The 19,730-nt window shown below is 36.5% G+C and overlaps 1 protein-coding gene across 5 annotated transcripts in view; it reads left to right on the forward strand.

Moving 5' to 3' along the window:
• LOC104850230 (dual 3',5'-cyclic-AMP and -GMP phosphodiesterase 11A) overlaps positions 1-19,730 on the forward strand; it is a 355,951-nt gene that overhangs the window by 94,094 nt on the left and 242,127 nt on the right. For 3 of the 5 annotated variants that reach the window (XM_010607069.3, XM_010607064.3, XM_010607068.3), the window contains 2 exons: positions 7,920-8,009; positions 17,253-17,393. In XM_010607069.3, the coding sequence (XP_010605371.1) occupies positions 7,920-8,009; positions 17,253-17,393 (231 nt within the window). Of the gene's footprint in view, positions 1-5,698; positions 5,757-6,410; positions 6,525-7,919; positions 8,010-17,252; positions 17,394-19,730 lie in introns of those variants that run through there. The other 2 variants (XM_010607066.3, XM_010607067.3) reach the window with 2 other exon arrangements.

Below are 19,730 nucleotides of genomic sequence, written 5' to 3' on the forward strand. Positions count from 1 at the left end.
TAAGCTGTTTCATGTTCCAGAGTGAGGTCTCTAAAGGCTGGATACCTACTGTCTTTCTCTGTAGATTGACAGAAGGACCAGTGCTCAGATTTTATGTTTATTAATAATACTATCATGAATTTCCAGGGCTAAAATGACTTTTTTACAGTGTTTAATGATTTTCAGTTTAACTCCCTTTCTGAGTGGGATGTTGTAAAGATTAATTAGTCAGTGTTCACAGAGTGCTTTCAAGCTGAAAAGTGCTGCACAAGGGTGTGTAGATTCATTAGCTTCTCAACCACTAAGACTTTTTAGATGTTTTGGATTCAGAAACAAGGTGGTGAAGGCCAAATTGGGATTTTCTTTTTTAAGGAAAGGAGGGATTTTGAAAAGGGTGAAGTAGGGTAGTATATTGTCTTAGCTTCAATTTTTTTTTTAATAAAAGGCATCTGTTACTCTTGGACTGAAAAAATAATAGAAATATTTTGTTTTTCTGTTACCACAGTTTCATTTTTTCTTGCCCTCTTAAAAAAAGATACATTCACCTATCTCCTGCAGTTTTATTTAGAAACTCTATAGATTGTATTCTCATGTGGTCTCCATAGTACAGGTGAGTGTGGCCCAGAGTGTTGAGTTGTAATGCCAATGAATGACAGAGGGTAGAGCATTCTCTTTAATGGAGATCCTCGCTCAGTGTACAGTGAGTCATGAGCATATAATATCGCTTCCATCCACAGTGACTCTTGGTGAGTATACCAATGCTCCTTGTCTGATACGAGGTTACATTCCAGTAAACACATCCTAAACGAAAATATCTTAAATCACAAATGCATGTAATACATTAACCTACAAACATCCTAGCTTAGCAACACCATTCGCTGCAGAGCATAGGTTGTTTATCCATTGCCATCACAGGACCTGCTGTTTGCAGCTGCTGTCTAGCATCACAAGAGAGTATTGTGCCAAATATTGCTGTCCTGAGAAAAGATTCAAATTCCAAACTCTACATACAGATTCTATAGAATGCATATAGTGTTTGCATCATCATAAAATTGAAAAAGTAAGTTGAACAATTTTAAGTCAGAGGACTGTTTTTATATGTTAGATTGTATATTATTCAGTTAAGCCTTTGATAGTGGCTGGAGAAGTCCAGAAGAGGCTGCTAAATACATAGAGAGGACCTAAAAGAAACTAGAAATGAAGACAGAGCCTATGAAGAGCTAGAACAAAGATAGAGAATCAATGAAGAATTAGACCAACAGCTGACTTTTTATTAACAACAACTGTGTATAGTAGAGGAATAAGATCTTCTAAGCACTGAGAGAAAATAACTGTAAATCTAGAATAGTATTACTAATTAAATTATGCTTTAAGATTGATCATATGCATGTATTGATAAAAAAAAAAACCAAAAAAAAGCATTTACTACCAACAACATTAACAGATATTCTAAATAATACCTTCAAAGGGGAAGAAAACTATACCAGAAGGAAAGAGGTCCTAGAAGCAATGAAGAAGGGGTCCACTTGGGGGTAGAGTTAAACAAACATTAACTAGTAATAATAATAATAATAATGTTCAATTTGCAGTTATAAAACAAGATAGAATAAAAAAAGTAACAAGTAAGTAGCATTGACAGTATTGGAAGGCAGATCAAGATATTCAGTAGAGATTTTCTCAAACTGTACATTACATTTCTAGGTTAATCATGGAAATAAAGGAAACAGAATGTAGTAGAAAGAAAAATGGAATGAGAAAGTAAAATGAAGAGCAATTGGCTCAGTAAAAAAGGAAATAAGAAGTATAATATAGGTTTAGTAATTGTTCCTGGGACTCTTACAATTACAAACACTAAGTGGCTATGTTGTGGAGTTCATAATATATACCTTTAGGACAAGTGAACAAAAACAATTGTCTTAATGATATATGAATGGATGCTTATGATTTGGAATAAAATGTTCAGTGGTTGCATCATACACAGATTACACAAGGAATTGTGTTACAAAGAGGAAGCTCAACCTTAGGGAACCCAAATATTTTTCGATAAACCTGCCTGACCCCTTCTCAGATGAGTTAGCACCTTTATTATATTGTATGGTAGATATTTCTTCCCTTTGCTTTGGAAGGAGATATTTCTGTCTTCCAAGGCTTTTCACTATATAACATCTTTCCAGGTGACTTAAGTAGAGGTGATTATTTTGTAAAAACAATTTAAAATTGATTTTCAAAGTAGGTCTTATGTAACACAGACACTGACACAAAAATGCATCTGAAGTGTTATATTATTCATGGAAATGTAAGTGCAAATAAAATCAAATTTTAAATGAATATGCTTTATTTTGTATCATTGTAAATGTATGTAATCAAAATGATAATATGATAAATTTTTAAATGATCATTAAACTTTTGACAGATATAGTTGGAGGTGATGGGTGAAGGAAAAATAATTCCAAACAGTGCAGATAGTAAAGATACAGTGGAATATAGGTTATTTGGGAGGGACTAACTAGGAAGACTCCCCTAATTTTGTGAAACATACTGCATAGACTAAAAGATACAGCCAGGGCAAATCTTTAAAGGTCTTTAACTCCAGATTGAAGGTTGAGTGTTAACCTTTGTTTTCTGTGCAATGATTGAAGAAAATTTAGCTGGTTAGTAATCATCTCATGGATATAATTAAAGCTAGTGGTAAATGTGAGACTAGAAATAGTGTCATTTAATTTATTGTGCATGCTATATTGTTCATGCTATATTGTTAGCCCAGTGTTTGACAGGAGAAGGCAGCCAGACAGATTTTGCTAAATTGAACTGATCTGTAATGTTCCAAGTACAACGAGTAGGATGTTACTTTGCTTTTGTTAGGATGCTGCTGTGGAAGCATTAACTTGATAAATTAGAGTACACAAAATAAGACAGCATGAGTCTCTTTTGCCAATCAAAATGTCATGTAAAATGCTTCATAATTGGCTTACATTAGCAGAATTGTTGTTGTCTTCCATTCGCACAGAAGAATAAGAATTGAGATTACATTGAGATGTGAGGGGTTTGTTACATTTATATGAGAAAATTTCATGAAAGTGGCATTTGTTAGACATGTAAAATGGAGGAAGATTGGGGGTGGCTTTTCCTAAGGTTGTGAGTGTACCACTCATCTGTGCAAGGGGGTTCGCGTGCCCTTTCAGGTGTCCCTTCCCAATTAGGCCACTCACCCACCGAGAGGTCCGGCAGGAGATCTTTATTGTAGGGAGGCGAGCAGGAGGCAGGAAGGCAGAGAGAGAGAGAGAGAGAGAGAGAGAGGAGGAAGAAGAAGCAGAAGGAGAGAGAAGAACAAAGAAAGGAAGGTCCTTTTATAAGTTTTGGGGTGGGCTATTGCTTATTTATGAGGAGTGAGCTACTTGTAACCTATCACAGGCCAGATTGCTTTTATGGGCCCAGTCCTGCAGACACAGCTTTCAACTTTCCTGGACCACTGTGGCCTTGCGGGGGAGGGAAACCAGAGATAAGGGCATGAGGTCATTTTAGGAGCCAAGATGTACCAGGAGAATGCAGCCTGTGAGGCGGCGTCACAGCATACTTTAACATGATCAATTCCCTAACAATCTGTCAGGATGGAGTTGAAGACAGAGTAGAGCAGATTAAAGAACAAATCCTACAAATCTGATGTACTTTCTGGAAAGGACACTGTACTGTCCACATACAAAAAAGTTTATACTGTTTGGAAAAGTTATTTGTAAATTCAAATAAAATTAGATTAAGATGAAGAGATTTGCCCTTAATTGTCCTCAAGCTCTTGGGGACACTGACGTTCTCCCTAAGACTGAGCACAGAGCACAGTGTGGGTCCCAGCCATGCTTCCCCCACCCAACTACTGACTTATTCCTGCCCTAGAACTGTAGCCACACCGCAGGACCCAAGTTAATACTCAACCAGGTGCCATCCTTTCTTCTGTTATTTCTCTCCCTTTCTCACATGTAATCTGATTCTTAAATCCCCTGGAGCCCTGCTACCTGCTGACAGCCTGTCCTAAAGCCAGCTTCTTTTCTGCCTGAATATTTTTCTCTGCCCTCTGTTAACACACTCTGATGCCTGCTGGTGAGGTCCCTCTGTATTTAAAATATTCTTTAAACCAGATGCTTGGCAGGTCACCCCCCAAGGACTTCTTATCTCTAGAAACCAGGTTATATTGCTGTATCAAACCTTTCTGTTCTGAGTCTCTTAGGGTTATACGGTGAAAGAGTCTATTTATAGTCCCGGCATTGTCTTACCATGTAGTTAACTGGGCCATCCCACTAATCATGGGAAAGATTCATATCACTCTGAGAGGCATGTAAATGTAGAAATGAAGCAGGTAGGTTCTAGGGTTAGGCTAAAAGGATACAAAAATTCATATTCGCCTCTTGTTATCTAGGTAACCTTGTCAAGAACTTTGAAAAGTCTACGATTTTACTATACTTAATAAGTGGCGAGTTAGTCTGTCTCAGTTTCATGGATGCTGGCAGAAGACATGAGACTCCTGGATGAGTGACAGAGGACAGTTAGTTACTCACAGAATACTAATAACCAAAGTATCAGTATTCGTGCTGATTCCTTGACCCTGATAACAGCACACACAGTGCACTGCATTTCATGAGCAGAATCTCAAATGCAGGGATCCCAATAATTTTAGAGTGGACTATGATTCTTCTTGACATCTGTCTGGAAGGAAGCAGTATTTTCATCATATTGGATAGTAAACAAGTTTGCTCTATGCTCTGGAGAGACATAGTATCTCTTCCTTTCAAGGCTAGTCACTGTACAAACACCTATGAAAGGCGTGCTTGTTTTTTCAGTGCTTCTATTTGCAAGATATACAGAAACATGAGACTTATAAAGAATTATCTCCCAACAATTTGTGTAGGTTCTCAAAGCATCAGTTTTACCATTTTAGAGATGGAATTAGTGGTGTAATGTATATAATTGTGAAAATCAAATTAATGTGGTATATATGAAATTCTTTACATCTTGCCTGATGCCTAGAACCATGCCTGTCACATTGATAAAAAGGTTTTGTTAATGTTAATCACTGTTAAGGGATTATTTCTTGCATAAGGTGCATGCATGTTTATTGCATTTTTGTTTCTTCTAGCAAATAGAATATTACATCTCATTGATATTTCTAATTATTTAGATCACAAAATATTAGAACTAAAATGATGACAGACCTAGCATTTACAGATAAGGGCATAAGTTCAAAGAAGTTATGTGACTTACTGAATTACACACAGAAAAGCCATAAAGGAAAAAAGCCAATTGATTTAAAATTCTGATTCTTTTATATTACTCATAATGTCTGATATAGCTCAATCCGTACCAAATAACTGAAGAAACTCTGTGATATATTAGAAAATGTGGCATATGGTAACTTGGTTGCAGTCTTCTTATATGCTTGACTTATAGACCACTTCAGACTAACCCCCTGAAGGCAAAATATTTTGAAAGTAAGTGATGGTGTTATTAGTCTCACTCACTCTCCAGGCTCTTTGTATCCTGAAGAAAGAATTGAGCAAGACATCCAGAAGTAGTAAGAAAGTCAGAGATTTATTAAAGGGAGAGTATACTCCACAGAGCAGGAGCTGGCAGATGAGAAAGCTTAAGAGTGAGCTTGACTCAGAACGGCCCATCTGTTTTATGTTTGAGAATAAAGTGCACTTGAGAGGGTTCCAACTGGGCAGTGCCTGGAGATGGCAATGCCAGTAATGAACGGGGAAGAGAGGCAGAGCTCAGAGATGGCAACTGCAGTGAGTTCCAGAGTTGGCTTTCCCTTTGTTTTTCTAAATCTGAGGAATGGTCAGGGTGGTGACTGACTGGACTTCTTTCCATTTAGCTGTGATTATGGGAGGGGGAGTTTGTGAATTTATAAGGGTCTAGATAGAAAACGCATGGCTTCAAAGCCCACCAGGAAGTGTCAAAACCATAATTCTAATGCTATTATAATGACTGTGGGGTTACCCTTGGTTGCTCTAAAGCAGTTAGATAGAGCACATGCCCCTAGAGTTCATGCCAGATGTCAAGGAATTGTGGTTGGAGCAGGAGCATATCTCTTAGGCTCATAATGGATATCAAGAAAGTATGGTGAGGGCTGGACCATATCTCTTAGGTTCATGCCAGGATGTCAAGGAAATATGGTTAGGGATGGATGCTCCTGTGGTCTCAAAGAACCAAAGGCATCTTGTCTTCTGTGAGCCCAAGGCCAGGATATTTCCCACATTGTCTATCTCTTGCCTCAGAGGACTTAAAATAACTAACCCATGTTTCTTCCTCTCCTTTACCCTAATCATAGATAGATCCTCATGGCAGGCAAAACAGAAAACTGCTAGGAGAGTGCTTTGCATAGAGAATATACAAAATTGTCTCATTCTGGCTAAAGGCAGATAAATATATTACAGGTTTATGTCAAGAGCTTCAAGATGGCTTATAAAAACATGCTAAGGTATAAAGAGGAGTATCAAGGAAGGATAAGGGAGTAAAAGACATAACATCTGGTTCCAGAAAGCAACATGTGGAAGGTATTTATCCTAGAAAGATCTATAAAAATGAACTCATTGATTTTTGTACCTCTTTTTAGTATTAATTTAGTATTAGTAATTAATTTAGTATTAATTAGTATTAATTTTAGTATTAATTTAGTATTAGTATTATTTCTTGCTCCTCTTTAAGAGTGAGGCCATAGCTTTAGCTTCTGTGGGGCTCTGAAATTCTTTCAGGAACTTCAGGTCAGAAATAAACATACCTAGATAACCAAAGCAAGATATTAATAGGCATGAAATGATAGGAGTATGAATTGCCTTTCATTTTTATTTACCTCAAGTCCTCTACAGAATCACCTTCCACTCCAAGTAATTTTGTTCTGGGTTCCTTAGGGTTGTTTTACACATGCTCATGTATGGGATCTGCTGGGCTCATTCCTCTGTCCCTCATCCTCAGGGAGCAGTGCCCTACCCTCTGCTGGGCACAGGCAAAACTACTTAGTATTGCCTTCCCTCTGAATATCTTCACAGGGTGTGTGTGTGTGTGTGTGTGTGTATGTAATAGTGACACAGAAACAAAAGACAGACAAAGACAGAGAGATAGAGATGTGATATAAACTGTGCTCTTTTCTTTCTGTTTAAAGAACTCCTAAAGAAATGTCACTTGTTTCTTCTACATTGTGTATAAGAAAGTTCTTGTTAGGATCAGGCCTAGCACAGCTCATTATTTCTTCTGGATGAAGGAATTCTCTCTTAGAGACTCCCCAGGCTTTATTTAAATAAGCTTTTGTACTTCCATCTTGCATTGGTGTCCAATTATATGGAACCAGGCATAGACAAAACTAGAGCTCTTCTGAGGAAGCTACTGGGCCCTCTGGCCCTCTGTTCCCACTGAACCCATCCCTCCAGACATGCTTCAAGCTGGTATCCAACTTGTGAAGTGAACTCCCTGCTACAGATGAACATATACAAAGAATTGGTTTGTATCCTGCCTACCTCCAAGTGTGAATATGGGTACACATGCCTTAAATTCTAGATATATTCCCATTCATTCACTTAGTCATTTATTTCTTACCAAAGTGAGAATACTTTAGATCTGCTGCTTCACTCTATGCCTTTGTAAATATAAACCCAATGCCCCAATAAATATTTGATTTATACCATCTTATAATTTTTAAAATATCCTTTCTGAAGTTAAGATACTAGAATCAGCAACTTCAATTCCTGTGGTTGAAATGCAAGTATTCCAATCAGATATTTGGAGGAAATGTGGAATTCCGTTAAGTGATGGATGTTTTATTTTATTTATTTATTTGGTACCAGGGATCGAACTCAGGTCCTTGTGCTTGCCAGGCAGGCAGCAGAACTACTGAGCTAAATCCCTGGCCCAGTGGATGTTTTATTTTAATGTTCTCAATGCTGTCTCTGCCTCAGGTCATGCAGATGTATCTTCCGTTTTGTGGAATCGCCATATCTAATGCTCAGCTTTTTGCTGCCTCAAGGAAAGAATATGACAGAAGCAGGGTGAGTAGAAAGAAACTTTGCTGACAATCTTCCCAAAGTTCTCTGTCATTCTGGTTTCTTTGAGTCAGTATATCTCTTAAAAACAGCTAATGATCTATGAATATAGTCCAGGATAACCTTGCAAGGCTGAAGATATCTTTTACACTGTAAGTCCAAATGGAAATGGGCACAAATTCTCCATTCTGGTTTGAGGTAAAGCACCCCAGCTTACTTTAAAAAGGAAATTAATTTCATACCTATATGGTAAGACAGTATTACTTACTCATAGCTTTGAAATAATAACATCTTTTGGTGATATTTGTGTAATTTAATCCTTTAAGAAGCAAAACATGTTACAGACATGATTTCACCCCACCTCCCAGATTTTGTTTTTGAATTGAAAGATTTTCTGGAAAAACATCACAAGCTCTTTGTGATAATTATGAGAACATTATAAAGAAACATGCTCAGAGGGAGTGTTCTCATATACTTCCAGGATTTATAGAACAAAGAGTTTTTAAAAACTATTGCTCAAAAATACTAAATTATCAAACAGATTAAATTATATTAAACCCTCTCTACCACTTAAATGTAGGAAGATTATGGATATTGGTTAGGAATATGTTTAGCAAGGTGTTCAAAAAGGCTTAAAATCCATCCTTTAGTTAATCTTCCCGTGGTCTTTACTGTCTTTCCTTGTATACAATGCCATGTTTCTGTTGTGTATACCCGTCACACTGCTTGATATTATTTATTGGTACCCCTCTTCTCCAACTTCATTATGAACTCTTTAAGGAAAACTTCATGCATTATTAGTCTTTGCTTCCTTGTGTAGAGCACAATTCATTTATTCAACAAATATTTATTGTGTGGTTCTCTTCAGACCCTGTTTGTCCAAACTGTTCTCATGGAACTTACATTCTTATTGGAACAATAAATAATAAATAAAACAAATATAATGTTGTTAGCAATAAGTACTATGAAGAAAATTAATGAGAGATAAAGAGATAGAGATAGATACAGAATAATAGGTTGAGAGGTGTTTGTTTTGGAAAATGATTGAAAAGGTGTCTATATGGAAATAATATAGGAGCAGAGATCTGAATGAAATGAAGGAGCAAAAAGACACTGGAAAATCTGCATCTGTGTAGTGAAATTATCAGGTAAGTTCATAGGCTCTGAGTCATTGTGTTTAGACAGCAGAGAGAAAGGGGGAGAATGAAAGAAAAAACGAAAAATAAAATAAAATGATCCAGGGTCCAAATGATAAAAGGGCTTGCAGCTATGTCAAAAACTTTGTCTTATATTCTGATTGTGATTGAAAGCCATTGAATGAGTCTAATTCACTTTTAAAGGGGGTCACTGTGGCTTCCTGGGAGGTAATAAACAGTTGGACACAGGGTGCCTAAAGTTTTTGGTGATGTGAGAACTGGGGATTAATATTGGGAATCATCATTGTATATATGGTATTCAAATCTAGGGGACTAACTGGGTTAATCTAGGGGGAAATGTATAGATAGATAAGAGAAGGGAAGGGCTCCAACAATAAGCCTGGAACTCAAAAAGGTCAATAGAAGAAGGAGGAACAAAATGTAGTACTTTTTTCCTGGAAAGCAAGTGACATTAATAATTGAGGAGTATTTAAATATGTGAAATTCTTCCAGTGCCTGTTGGATTGCATATCTTTCTGGATTTTCATTTCTTCTTCTCTTATTTTGGAATAATCTGCATTGTTACTGTTAAAATTTTATTATTTGTTAATAAAGCATCAATTTTCAACTAGAAACAAAATTGTGATTTGTCAGTGGCAAGACTCAAGACATATTAGTTTTTCCTCTGAGATAAATATTCTTGCAAATATGTCCCAGAGGCTCTCTCCATACAGTGGCAATAAATTGAAAAGTTAAATAATTGTTCAGCTAATATGATCCAGCTGAAGAAATAGTCTGGATGATTAAGGAAACAATACCCCCCTCCCAAAAATAGATTGGAATTCTGTTTGCAATTATTCAGACAATTTTTGTGTTTTAATATCATATTTGAACATGAAGTTATTATGCATTGATCTTTTCAGTGACTTGCTGTCCAAATGTTAAAAGAGTCAGGAGTCACTTCTAATTGTTTTTACTTCCTGGTGTTTTCTTTTGTCTTGGGATCACAGGGCATATGGCCCTTAGTCACAATTACTGTCTTTCTTTAAAGAGAATACCACTCAGGGATTTTGTTTTTCTTTCAGTGACATGGTAACTAGATTGATTTCATGGACCTATTAACTTACTTAAATGCTTTTCTATTTGAATAGATTCAGAGAAGAAATTTTCACATTTCAAATGGTTTCAGGGCAAATCAATTTCATCATTAAACTTGATAGTCTTACTCTTAGCATAATGATCAACACTATAGTGAATATATGTGAATTTGAAAATTCATGAAATCTTTTTGGGAGAGGTCAGACTCAAGATTACATATCCTAATAAATTCTACCAAAAAAAAGCAGCTTGCAATGAATTGTCACAGTGAAATCTTTCAGTTGTTCTAATAAAACCACAATGTCTACCACTATTCTGAAGACTCTAAAAGTACCTGTATCATTAAAAATTCCAAACAGGGCTGGGGATTTAGCTCAGAGGCACTATGCCTGCCTTGCAAGCTTAAGGTCCTAAGTTTGATACCAAGTACCAAAAAAAAAAAAAAATCCAAACAAATATTATTTCAAAGCATAAATTGCAAGTGAGTACGCACAGATCCCAGGGAGTAGTGGTGTGGACAGACTAGCTTGGCTGCAAGCATATCCCAGCCAGGGATCCTCCCCAACCCCAGAGGCTGGGACAAACCCACCCAGGAAAAAGCTGCACAGGTGCCCAAGCTTCAGTCTGAGGCCTGCCCCATAGCATTGGTGATTTGAACTCAGGAATTGGTGTACTGGTAAGCAGCAGAGAAAAGGCCACTCTGAGGCTTGCTGAGAATTGAAGACCACCGGGTGAGCAAAAAGTTGTCTCAATAAAGGCACAGCGGGCTGCATCTGTTGAAATGAGAAGACATGGAAACAAGTCCCAAAACCAGACTTCAGATCACCTAAGGCAACCTCATAGGAAAACAAGATAGAACAATCTGATACTCAACCACCTGGACTCCCTGAACTAGCAAAAAAAAAAATAGGATCTGGAAAAAATGAAGTCAGAAATAATTTCTCAGATAACTGCAGAGATTGTGCCCATAGTGCAGGATATGATTAATAAATCTAGAGCAGATACAGATTTAAAAAATAGAGGAGCTGAGGAACATGATGGGATCCCAACATAGGAAATAAATAGAACCCATAAAAAAGATGCAAACAGATTTCCAGGTTATTAAAAGCTCCATTGGAAGTTTACACAGCAGAACGAGTCAATGCGAAGATAGAATTTCACATATAGAAGACAGGACTGCAATTAGTAACCAGGAAAAGAACAACTTCTTAAAAATAGTAAGGGACATGAGAAATCAATCCAACAGCTGCTAGGTGATGCAAAGAAGAATAATATAAGACTGATTGGTCAATGAAGTCAATGAAGAAACAGGAGAGAGTGATATGACATTAAAAAAAAACTATTCACAGAAATAATGATAGAAAACTTCCCAAGTAGGGGGAAAGAACTTGACATACTGATAATGAGGCGTATAGGACTCCACCTAGATGTGATAAAAAAAAATCTACACATAGGCATATACACTTAAGATTCCAGAAACCAAACAGAAGAACAAAATTCTACAAGCATTCAGAGAAAAAGAAATAAATCATATACAAAGGAAAGCCTATTAGAAACACAGCAGACTTCTCAACACAAACCCTCAAGGCAAGAAGAGCTTGGAGTGATGTATTTCAAGCCCTAAAGGAAAGAAGTCTCCCACCCAGATTGATGTGCCCTGCAAAACTATCTTTCAAAATTGATGGAGAATCAAGATATTTTGATGACAAAGAGTACCTTAGGAACTTCATGAATACCAAACCAGCACTCAAAAAAATTTTACATGATATCTTAGGAAATGACAATGAGGATAACAACCCCAGGAAGCCCAACAGAAGGAATCCAGCAGGCATAATAAGAAATTAAATGCAAAGGGGGAGAATCCAATAAAAAAAAGACATGACCAGGATAAGTCAACACGTATCAGTTATAACCATCAATGTTAATGGTCTCAATTCACCAATCAAAAGAAACAGATTGTCAGAATGGGTCAAGAAGCAAGATCCAACAATTTGCTGCATACAAGAAGCACACTTAATTCAGAAAAAAACTCATAGACTGAAAGTTAAAGGGTGGAAAATAATACTCCATGTGACAGGAACCTGAAAAAAAGCAGGAGTAGTTATCTTCTTTGTAGATCATGTAAATTTCAAACCAACACTGATTAAGAAAGACAAAGAAGGATACTAATCCTTGTAAAGGGAACAATCCGAGAGGAAGAGATAACAATCATAAATATATATTCAGCAAACACTAGTGTGCCCAACTATATAAAACAAATACTAATGGACATGAAAAAATCAAAAAGCACTAACACAATAGTAATGGGGGACCTCAATACCCCACTGTCACAAATAGGTAGAACAACTAGACAGAAAATAAACAACAAAATACTGGGACTCAATCAAACTCTCAAACAAATGAATTTAACAGATATTTACAGAGTGTTACACCTCACAAAATCAGAGTACACATTCTTTTCAGCTGCTCATGGGTCATTCTCTTAAAATAGTACTCGATTGCACTCACTCATAGAACATGTCTAAGTAAGTGCAAAGGAATTGAAGTGTTTCCCTGTATATTATCAGACCATAGTGCAATGAAATTGGCGATTAATAGCAAAAGAAATCACAAGAATTTTACAAAGACGTGGAAATTGAACAGCATACTCCTGAATAACCAGTGGGTCACAGAGTATATTAAAGAAGAAATCAGACAGTTCCTACAATTAAATGGCAATGGCAATACAACATATTGGAATGTATGGAACACAATGAAAGCAGTCTTACATGGGAAATTCATAGCACTGAATATCCATATTAGGAAAACAGAGTAAGTACAATTGAACAACCTAATGCTGAACCTCAAGCTTCTAGAAAAAGAAGAGCAGGACAAACCCAAAGCTTATTCAAGGGAGGAAATTATAAAAAGCAGAACAGAAATTAATGTAATGGAGACTTAAAAAAAAAATCAATGAGGCCAAGAGTTGGTTCTTTGAAAGAATAAACAAAATTGACAAACCCTTAGCCATCATTATCAAAAAAAGGAAATAAAAGGCCCAAATCCATGCAATTAGGAATGAAAAGGGTGAAATTACAAAGGACCCAGTAGAAATCCAGAGGATCATCAATACCTACTTCAAGAACTTTTACATCAATAAGATGGAAAATACAGAAGAAATAGAAAGATTCTTAGATTCATATGACTTACCAAAGTTGAACGAAGATGACCTAAAAATTCTAAACAACCCAATATCAATCAAAGAAATTGAAAATATAATTAAAAACTTACCAGCTAAGAAAAGCTCAGGTCCTTATGGCTTCACTGGTGAATTCTACAAGACATTTAGAGAGGAACTACTACCACCACTGTTTAAACTCTTCAGTGAAATTGAAAGGAAAGCAAGACTCCCAAATTCAATCCTGGAAGCATCATCTTGATCCCTAAAGCAGAGAAAGACCCAACCAAAAAAGAGAACTATAGGCCAATCTCAATAATGAACATAGATACAAAAATCCTTAATAAAATACTGGTAAGTAGAATGCAGAAGATCATCAAGAAGATCATACACCCTGATCAAGTGGGATTCATCCCAAGAATGAAGGACTGGTCAACATTTGCAAATCAATACATGTAATACAGTATATTAATAGAGCCAAGGATAAAAACCATATTATCATCTCAATAGATGCAAAAAAGCATTTGACAAAATCCAGCAAGCATTCATGATAAAAAACCTTACAGAAAATTGGAATAGACAGATTCTACCTTAATCTAATGAAAGATACCTGTGAAAAACCAACAGCCAATATCATACTAAATGGTCAAAAAATGAAATCCTTCATGCTAAAATCAGGAACAAGACAAAGATGTCCACTATCACCACTCCTGTTCAATATAGTTTTGGAAACATTAGCCACATCAGTTAGACAAGAGAAAGAAATAAAAGGAATAAAAATAGGAATGGAAGAAGTCAAATGGTCATTATTTGCAGATGACATGATTCTCTTTATAGAAGATCCCAAGAACTCCACCAAAAGTCTTGTAGACTTAATAACCAAATTCAGTAAAGTAGCTGGATACAAGGTTAACAAAGAAAAACCAATAGCTTTTCTGTACATGGAAAACAGACTCATTGAGAGAGAAATGGGGCAATCAATTCCTTTCATAATAGCATCCAAAAAGTTGAAATGTGCAGGAATCAACCTAACAAAAGAAATCAAAGACCTCTACTGTGAAAACTATAACACTCTGAAAAAACAGATTGATGAGGGTATCAGAAAATGGAAAGACATCCCTTGCTGCTGCATAGGAAGAATCAACATAGTGAAAATGGCCATACTTCCAAAACTGCTATATAGATTCAATGCAATCCCATTTGAAATTCCAGCAGCATACTTCACAGACCTTGAGAAAACAATCCAAAAATTCATTTGGAACAAGAAGAGACCTAGAATAGCAAAAGTAATTCTAGTCAATAATGACAAGGTAGTGGGTATCACAATCCCGATTTTGAAACTATACTACAAAGCTGCTGTGGTAAAAGCAGCATGGTACTGGCAAAGAAACAGACCCAGTGGAACAAATTAGAAAATGCAAAAACAGCTCCAGACATACTCAGCCACCTCATAATTGACAAAGGAGCCAAACACCCTCACTGGAGGAACAATAACCACTTTAATAAATGGTGCTGGAAAAACTGGATTTGAACTTGCCAAAGATTAAAACTAGTCCTATATTTCTCACCATGCACTAAAGTAAAATCAAAATGATTAAAGATCTAAATATTTAAACAGAAATGCTAAACCAGCTGGAAGAGACATTAGGTAGAACTCTTGAAGACTGGTGTAGGAAATGATTTTATAAACAAAACCTCAGTTGCCCATGAGCTAGCACAAACTATACTCCCCTTCCCATTTCCCCTTTAGACATTTTCTTCCAGTTGCACACTACCAATTATAGCATTTGAATCTTAAGGGAAAAGAAAAAAATGTGTAAAAAAGAAAATATGGAAGCAAAGTCTTTGTAAATATGGAAGGGTGAAGCAGATGAAGGTAGGACAGAGGTATGGGGAAAAAACAAGAACCAAGACATATCATGTAAAGGTACGAGATCCCAATGATAAATGTAACTGTATTGTTTGTTTTCAATGTACCAATAAACTTAGTTTTAAAAAAGCTTCTTACAGCAAGAGAAACAACCAACAGTATGAACAGACAATGCACAATGTGGGAAAAAAAATCTTTACCAGCTGTTCCTCAGACAAAGGTCTACTATCTAAAATATATAAAGAACTTTAAAAAATCAGACCTTCCAAATTTAAAGACCCAATTCAAAAATGGGCATCTGAAATAAACAGACATTTCTCAGAGAAGCAGAAATAGCAAATAAACATATGAAAAAATGTTCAACATCACTTGTCATTCAAGAAATACAAATGAAAACAATGCTGAGATTCCACCTCACCCCAGAAAGAATGGCTGCTATCATGGAATCAACCAATAACAAATTCTGGCAGGGCTGTGGGGAAAGAGGAACCCTGCTCCACTGCTGGTGGGAGTGCAGACTGGGGCAACCACTGTGGAAGTCAGTATGGAGATGCCTCAAAGAACTAGAATTGCAGGTCCCATTGGACTCAGATATGCCCCTGCTGGGTATCTTCCCTAAAGAATTGAAAGAATCACATAATGATATCTATATCTATCTATCTATCTATCTATCTATCTATCTATCTATCTGTCTATCTATCTATCTGTCTATCTATCTTATCTGTCTATCTATCTATGCACCCATGTTCACAGCAACATAATTTGTAATAGCTAAAACTTGGAAGCAGCACAATTGCCCATCAATGGGAGACTGGATAAAGAAAATATGGCTCTTTTATAAAATGGAATACTACTCAGCCATAAAAATGATAAATTTGAGACATTTGTAGCTAAACGGATGTACATTGAGGTGATACTCTTAAATTATATAAAAAGGACACACATGTGAATACTAAATAGTTTCTCCAGTGTGAGAAACTGAAAATGTAAATAAAGACTAAAAGGTATAATAGATAATGTGAAATAGGAAGAAAAGGGATAAAGAGGAAGGGGAAACAGAAAGGGTGGGGGAAAGGAAAGAAGGGAATGGAATTAATACAAGAAAATGAAAAATAATGGAAGCAAAGTCTTTGTAGAGTGGGAGGGGTTAAAGATAGGGCAGGGGAATGGGGAAAAAAATAAGAGCCAAGACTGATTATGTAAAGGTACAAATTTCCAACAATGAATATCATTATATTTACATTAAATGTACCAATGCAATTAATTTTTAATTTTTTTTAAAACCATAAATTGCAAGCTCACTTCCCCGGAAAAAGTGGAAGATCATTGCAGTTTAATTTTTAACTGAGTACACAGTGTTCAAGTTAGAAGTTAACGTTTTTGTCTTTAATTTGTGTGCTTTTTGATCTGTTTCTTCAGTAGTATGTAAATGTTTTCCTGGACAGTTGAGGGAGAGGCAGTATTTCTTCGTCTTATGGAGAGGGATTAAGGCGAGTTTTACACATTTTTTGTAAGCTCTGAATCTTAATTAGCATTCACCTCCATGATTCAGAATTCCATGACACATGTGTATTAGTGAAAAAAAGTCCCAAGTTTGACTATGAAGCTATTTCTTCCTGATAGTGAAGAAAGTCTGCTTTGTAGTTTTGTGAAATAAATGTACTTTGAAGAAAATTATAAGATGTTAGATTTGTAACTAGTCACATAGCAAGAAGATTACTGTATCAGGGATAAAAGCCTATAACAAAGGACCACATGGTTCCTGTTATTTGGAAGGTCTCCATTCTGCAGTTGTATTTTACAGTTTAAGAGTGTGTTATAAAATGAAATGATGAAACTATGCTAAAACAATCATTAATGCTTTAAAAATTATGTACACAAAATATTTATATTAGTAGAGCACAGACTTCATGGAGTTTTGAAGGCATAAGACACAAAGATTTTTCAATCTTATATCCACCTAAAAACATCCATCTCCTGTTTCCCAGGCTTTGTTAGAGGTGGTTAATGACCTCTTTGAAGAACAGACTGACCTGGAAAAAATTGTCAAAAAAATAATGCATCGAGCCCAAACTCTTTTGAAATGTGAACGTTGTTCTGTTTTACTCCTAGAAGACATCGAATCACCAGTAAGTTACTTTTATTTTTCATATAGAGCCAAGGACTGTGAATGGAATAAAGCTGAGTTTATCTGTAATTAAACTTGTGAAATTGTCACTGGAACGACCCTCTTTACTATTCTAACCATGGAGTGACTGTTTTGTAAATGAGTTTATAGAGTTATTTATTTATTGCAGTAGCAGGCATTGAACTCAGGGACTTTGCACTGAGCTATATCCTCAGCACTTCTTTTATGTACTTATTTTACAGTTTTGCCACAGGGCCTCACTAAACTGGTAAATTGCCCAAGCTGGGCTTGAGCTGTGGTTCCTTCTGCCTCAGCCTCTCAGAAGCGGGCATTACAGGTGTATATCACCATGCCCAGCTATGAGAATTTATTCCCTTAGACATTTTTTCATTGTTGTTTTGCCCTTACCTTAGAAACATAGACCTTTTGAGCTGGGGGGGACTTTTGAGATCTATCCAAGCACTGTGTATTTACAGATGAAAAAAATAAGGAAATACTAACTGGTTTCCCTTGTTTTACATGGATTAACTAGAAAGAAACTCAAGCACTCTCTGGCCATTTTATATACCCATGAAGGGGAAAGCCCTCAGTATTGCTGGAAGTGCACCATACTGCAACAAAGCCTTTTAGCCCTTGATGGGAGAAGGAAGCAAACAGACAACTGGAGAAACAGTGGCTTTAGCTCTTGGAGCCTCAGCCAGGCTGTTTTCTGTGGCAGGTTGTCTTGCTGGCTTTTCCAGGCTCTTTCCTGCTGCTTTGGATTCATAGCTCCTGGTACAGAGCAGCCTAATCAGCTGAAGGAGGACCTGTCCCATCTCACCACAGGGTCTCCGGGTACTCAGGACCTCGGGCTGGCTACACTCAGATGATTTGTGGCCAGTATGAAGTTCTGCTCCACCCTTTGGCTCTAGGGGAAAAATCCACTGGGCAAATGCACAATATTGAAAATAATGATCATCATCCATCAATGTTCTTAAAAGTTAAATATCTAAACCCTTAACATCAATTTAATGTCTTTGCTGAGAACTCTCTTCAAAGACCAGTTGTTTAGCAATTAAGAACTGTTTTAACACCTCTGAGAATGATATTTTTTGTACTATACTTAGATTATTATCTTTGTGTTTAGGTTTACTTTTTCTCAAAAAATAAGAACTTAAAGATAAATTTTAAATATGTAATAAGTATTGTAAAATAACAGTGATGTATATATCACACATATATGTGTGTATGTATGTTTAAAATGTTGAGAAGTATTTTCACAGATTTAAGCAAAGCTTAGTGTTATTTCTATTTCATTGGGTGTGGTTTACATAAACAAAGGCCTTGCTAATATGCTGTGATTATGGAAAACTTAGCTGACCCTTGGGAGAACACACACACACACACACACATACACACACAATGTTGTTATTTATGGATTGCTTCAGACACTCAAAACATGAATTTTTAAATCCTCACTTTGTAAGTATTATCATTACTCTCATTTTATAGATGAGGAAATAAAGCTGTTAGAGTCAAGTGACTTGCCAGAGTCTTCCTTACTACATGACTGTAAAGACCCGGACAGGAAAAGGAGTAGGGGTGTTCATTGGTATCTGGCATGCTGCCAGGTGAGCTTCCTCCAAGCAAAGCAACAAAAGATAGGTGTTGGGATTACAGCGGCCAGTATTGCCTGGGCCACTCCCAGGCAAGAGCAAGTGGCTGAAAGAGCTGGATTAGAATATGGACAAGGACGAACTCATTGTTTGCTTCTTTGGTTGTAAACAGAAAGGAAAGTAGTTTATGCTAAAGTAATTTATACCAAATAAGGGTGGTGATTCTTGCTAATCTTCTAACCTGTAATAATTTTCAAAGTGTGGTCTTGCTCTTTGGCAAATCACATGAAAACATAAAGATGATGAAGTTGATACTGAAAGTGCGGTTAGAGATGGAAGGAAGAGTAGGAACAGTAATATCATCATGGTATACAGTAAGGACATGGAGGGTAGTCCAAAAATGCCATCGACATCTGAGTAGCTTGAACAAGCAGTAAAAGTGTTGATATATTACTGAAACTTCAAAGAACTTTTTTGTTATCATAGCTCAACTCTCAAGACTAGTGGTGGGGCTGGAGCAGAAAATATTAGGCCACTACTTACCAACTTATCATTTGTACTTTCTTCTCACCCCTCCCCTCACGGTGAGAACTCCTGCAATCCAGAGGATAAAATTGTAGTGGTAAAAGTGAGCAATGTTTAAAAAGGGGGATCATTCTGATTGATATTGCTTATAGGTATGTTCAGTTTGTGGCCTATAGGCAATGTGCAGCCTTGGACAACTTATATGCGGCCCCACAAGA

The sequence above is a fragment of the Fukomys damarensis genome, unplaced genomic scaffold (genome assembly GCF_012274545.1).
Source record: "Fukomys damarensis isolate Sample0158 unplaced genomic scaffold, DMR_v1.0_HiC HiC_scaffold_26, whole genome shotgun sequence".
Lineage (NCBI taxonomy): Eukaryota > Metazoa > Chordata > Mammalia > Rodentia > Bathyergidae > Fukomys > Fukomys damarensis.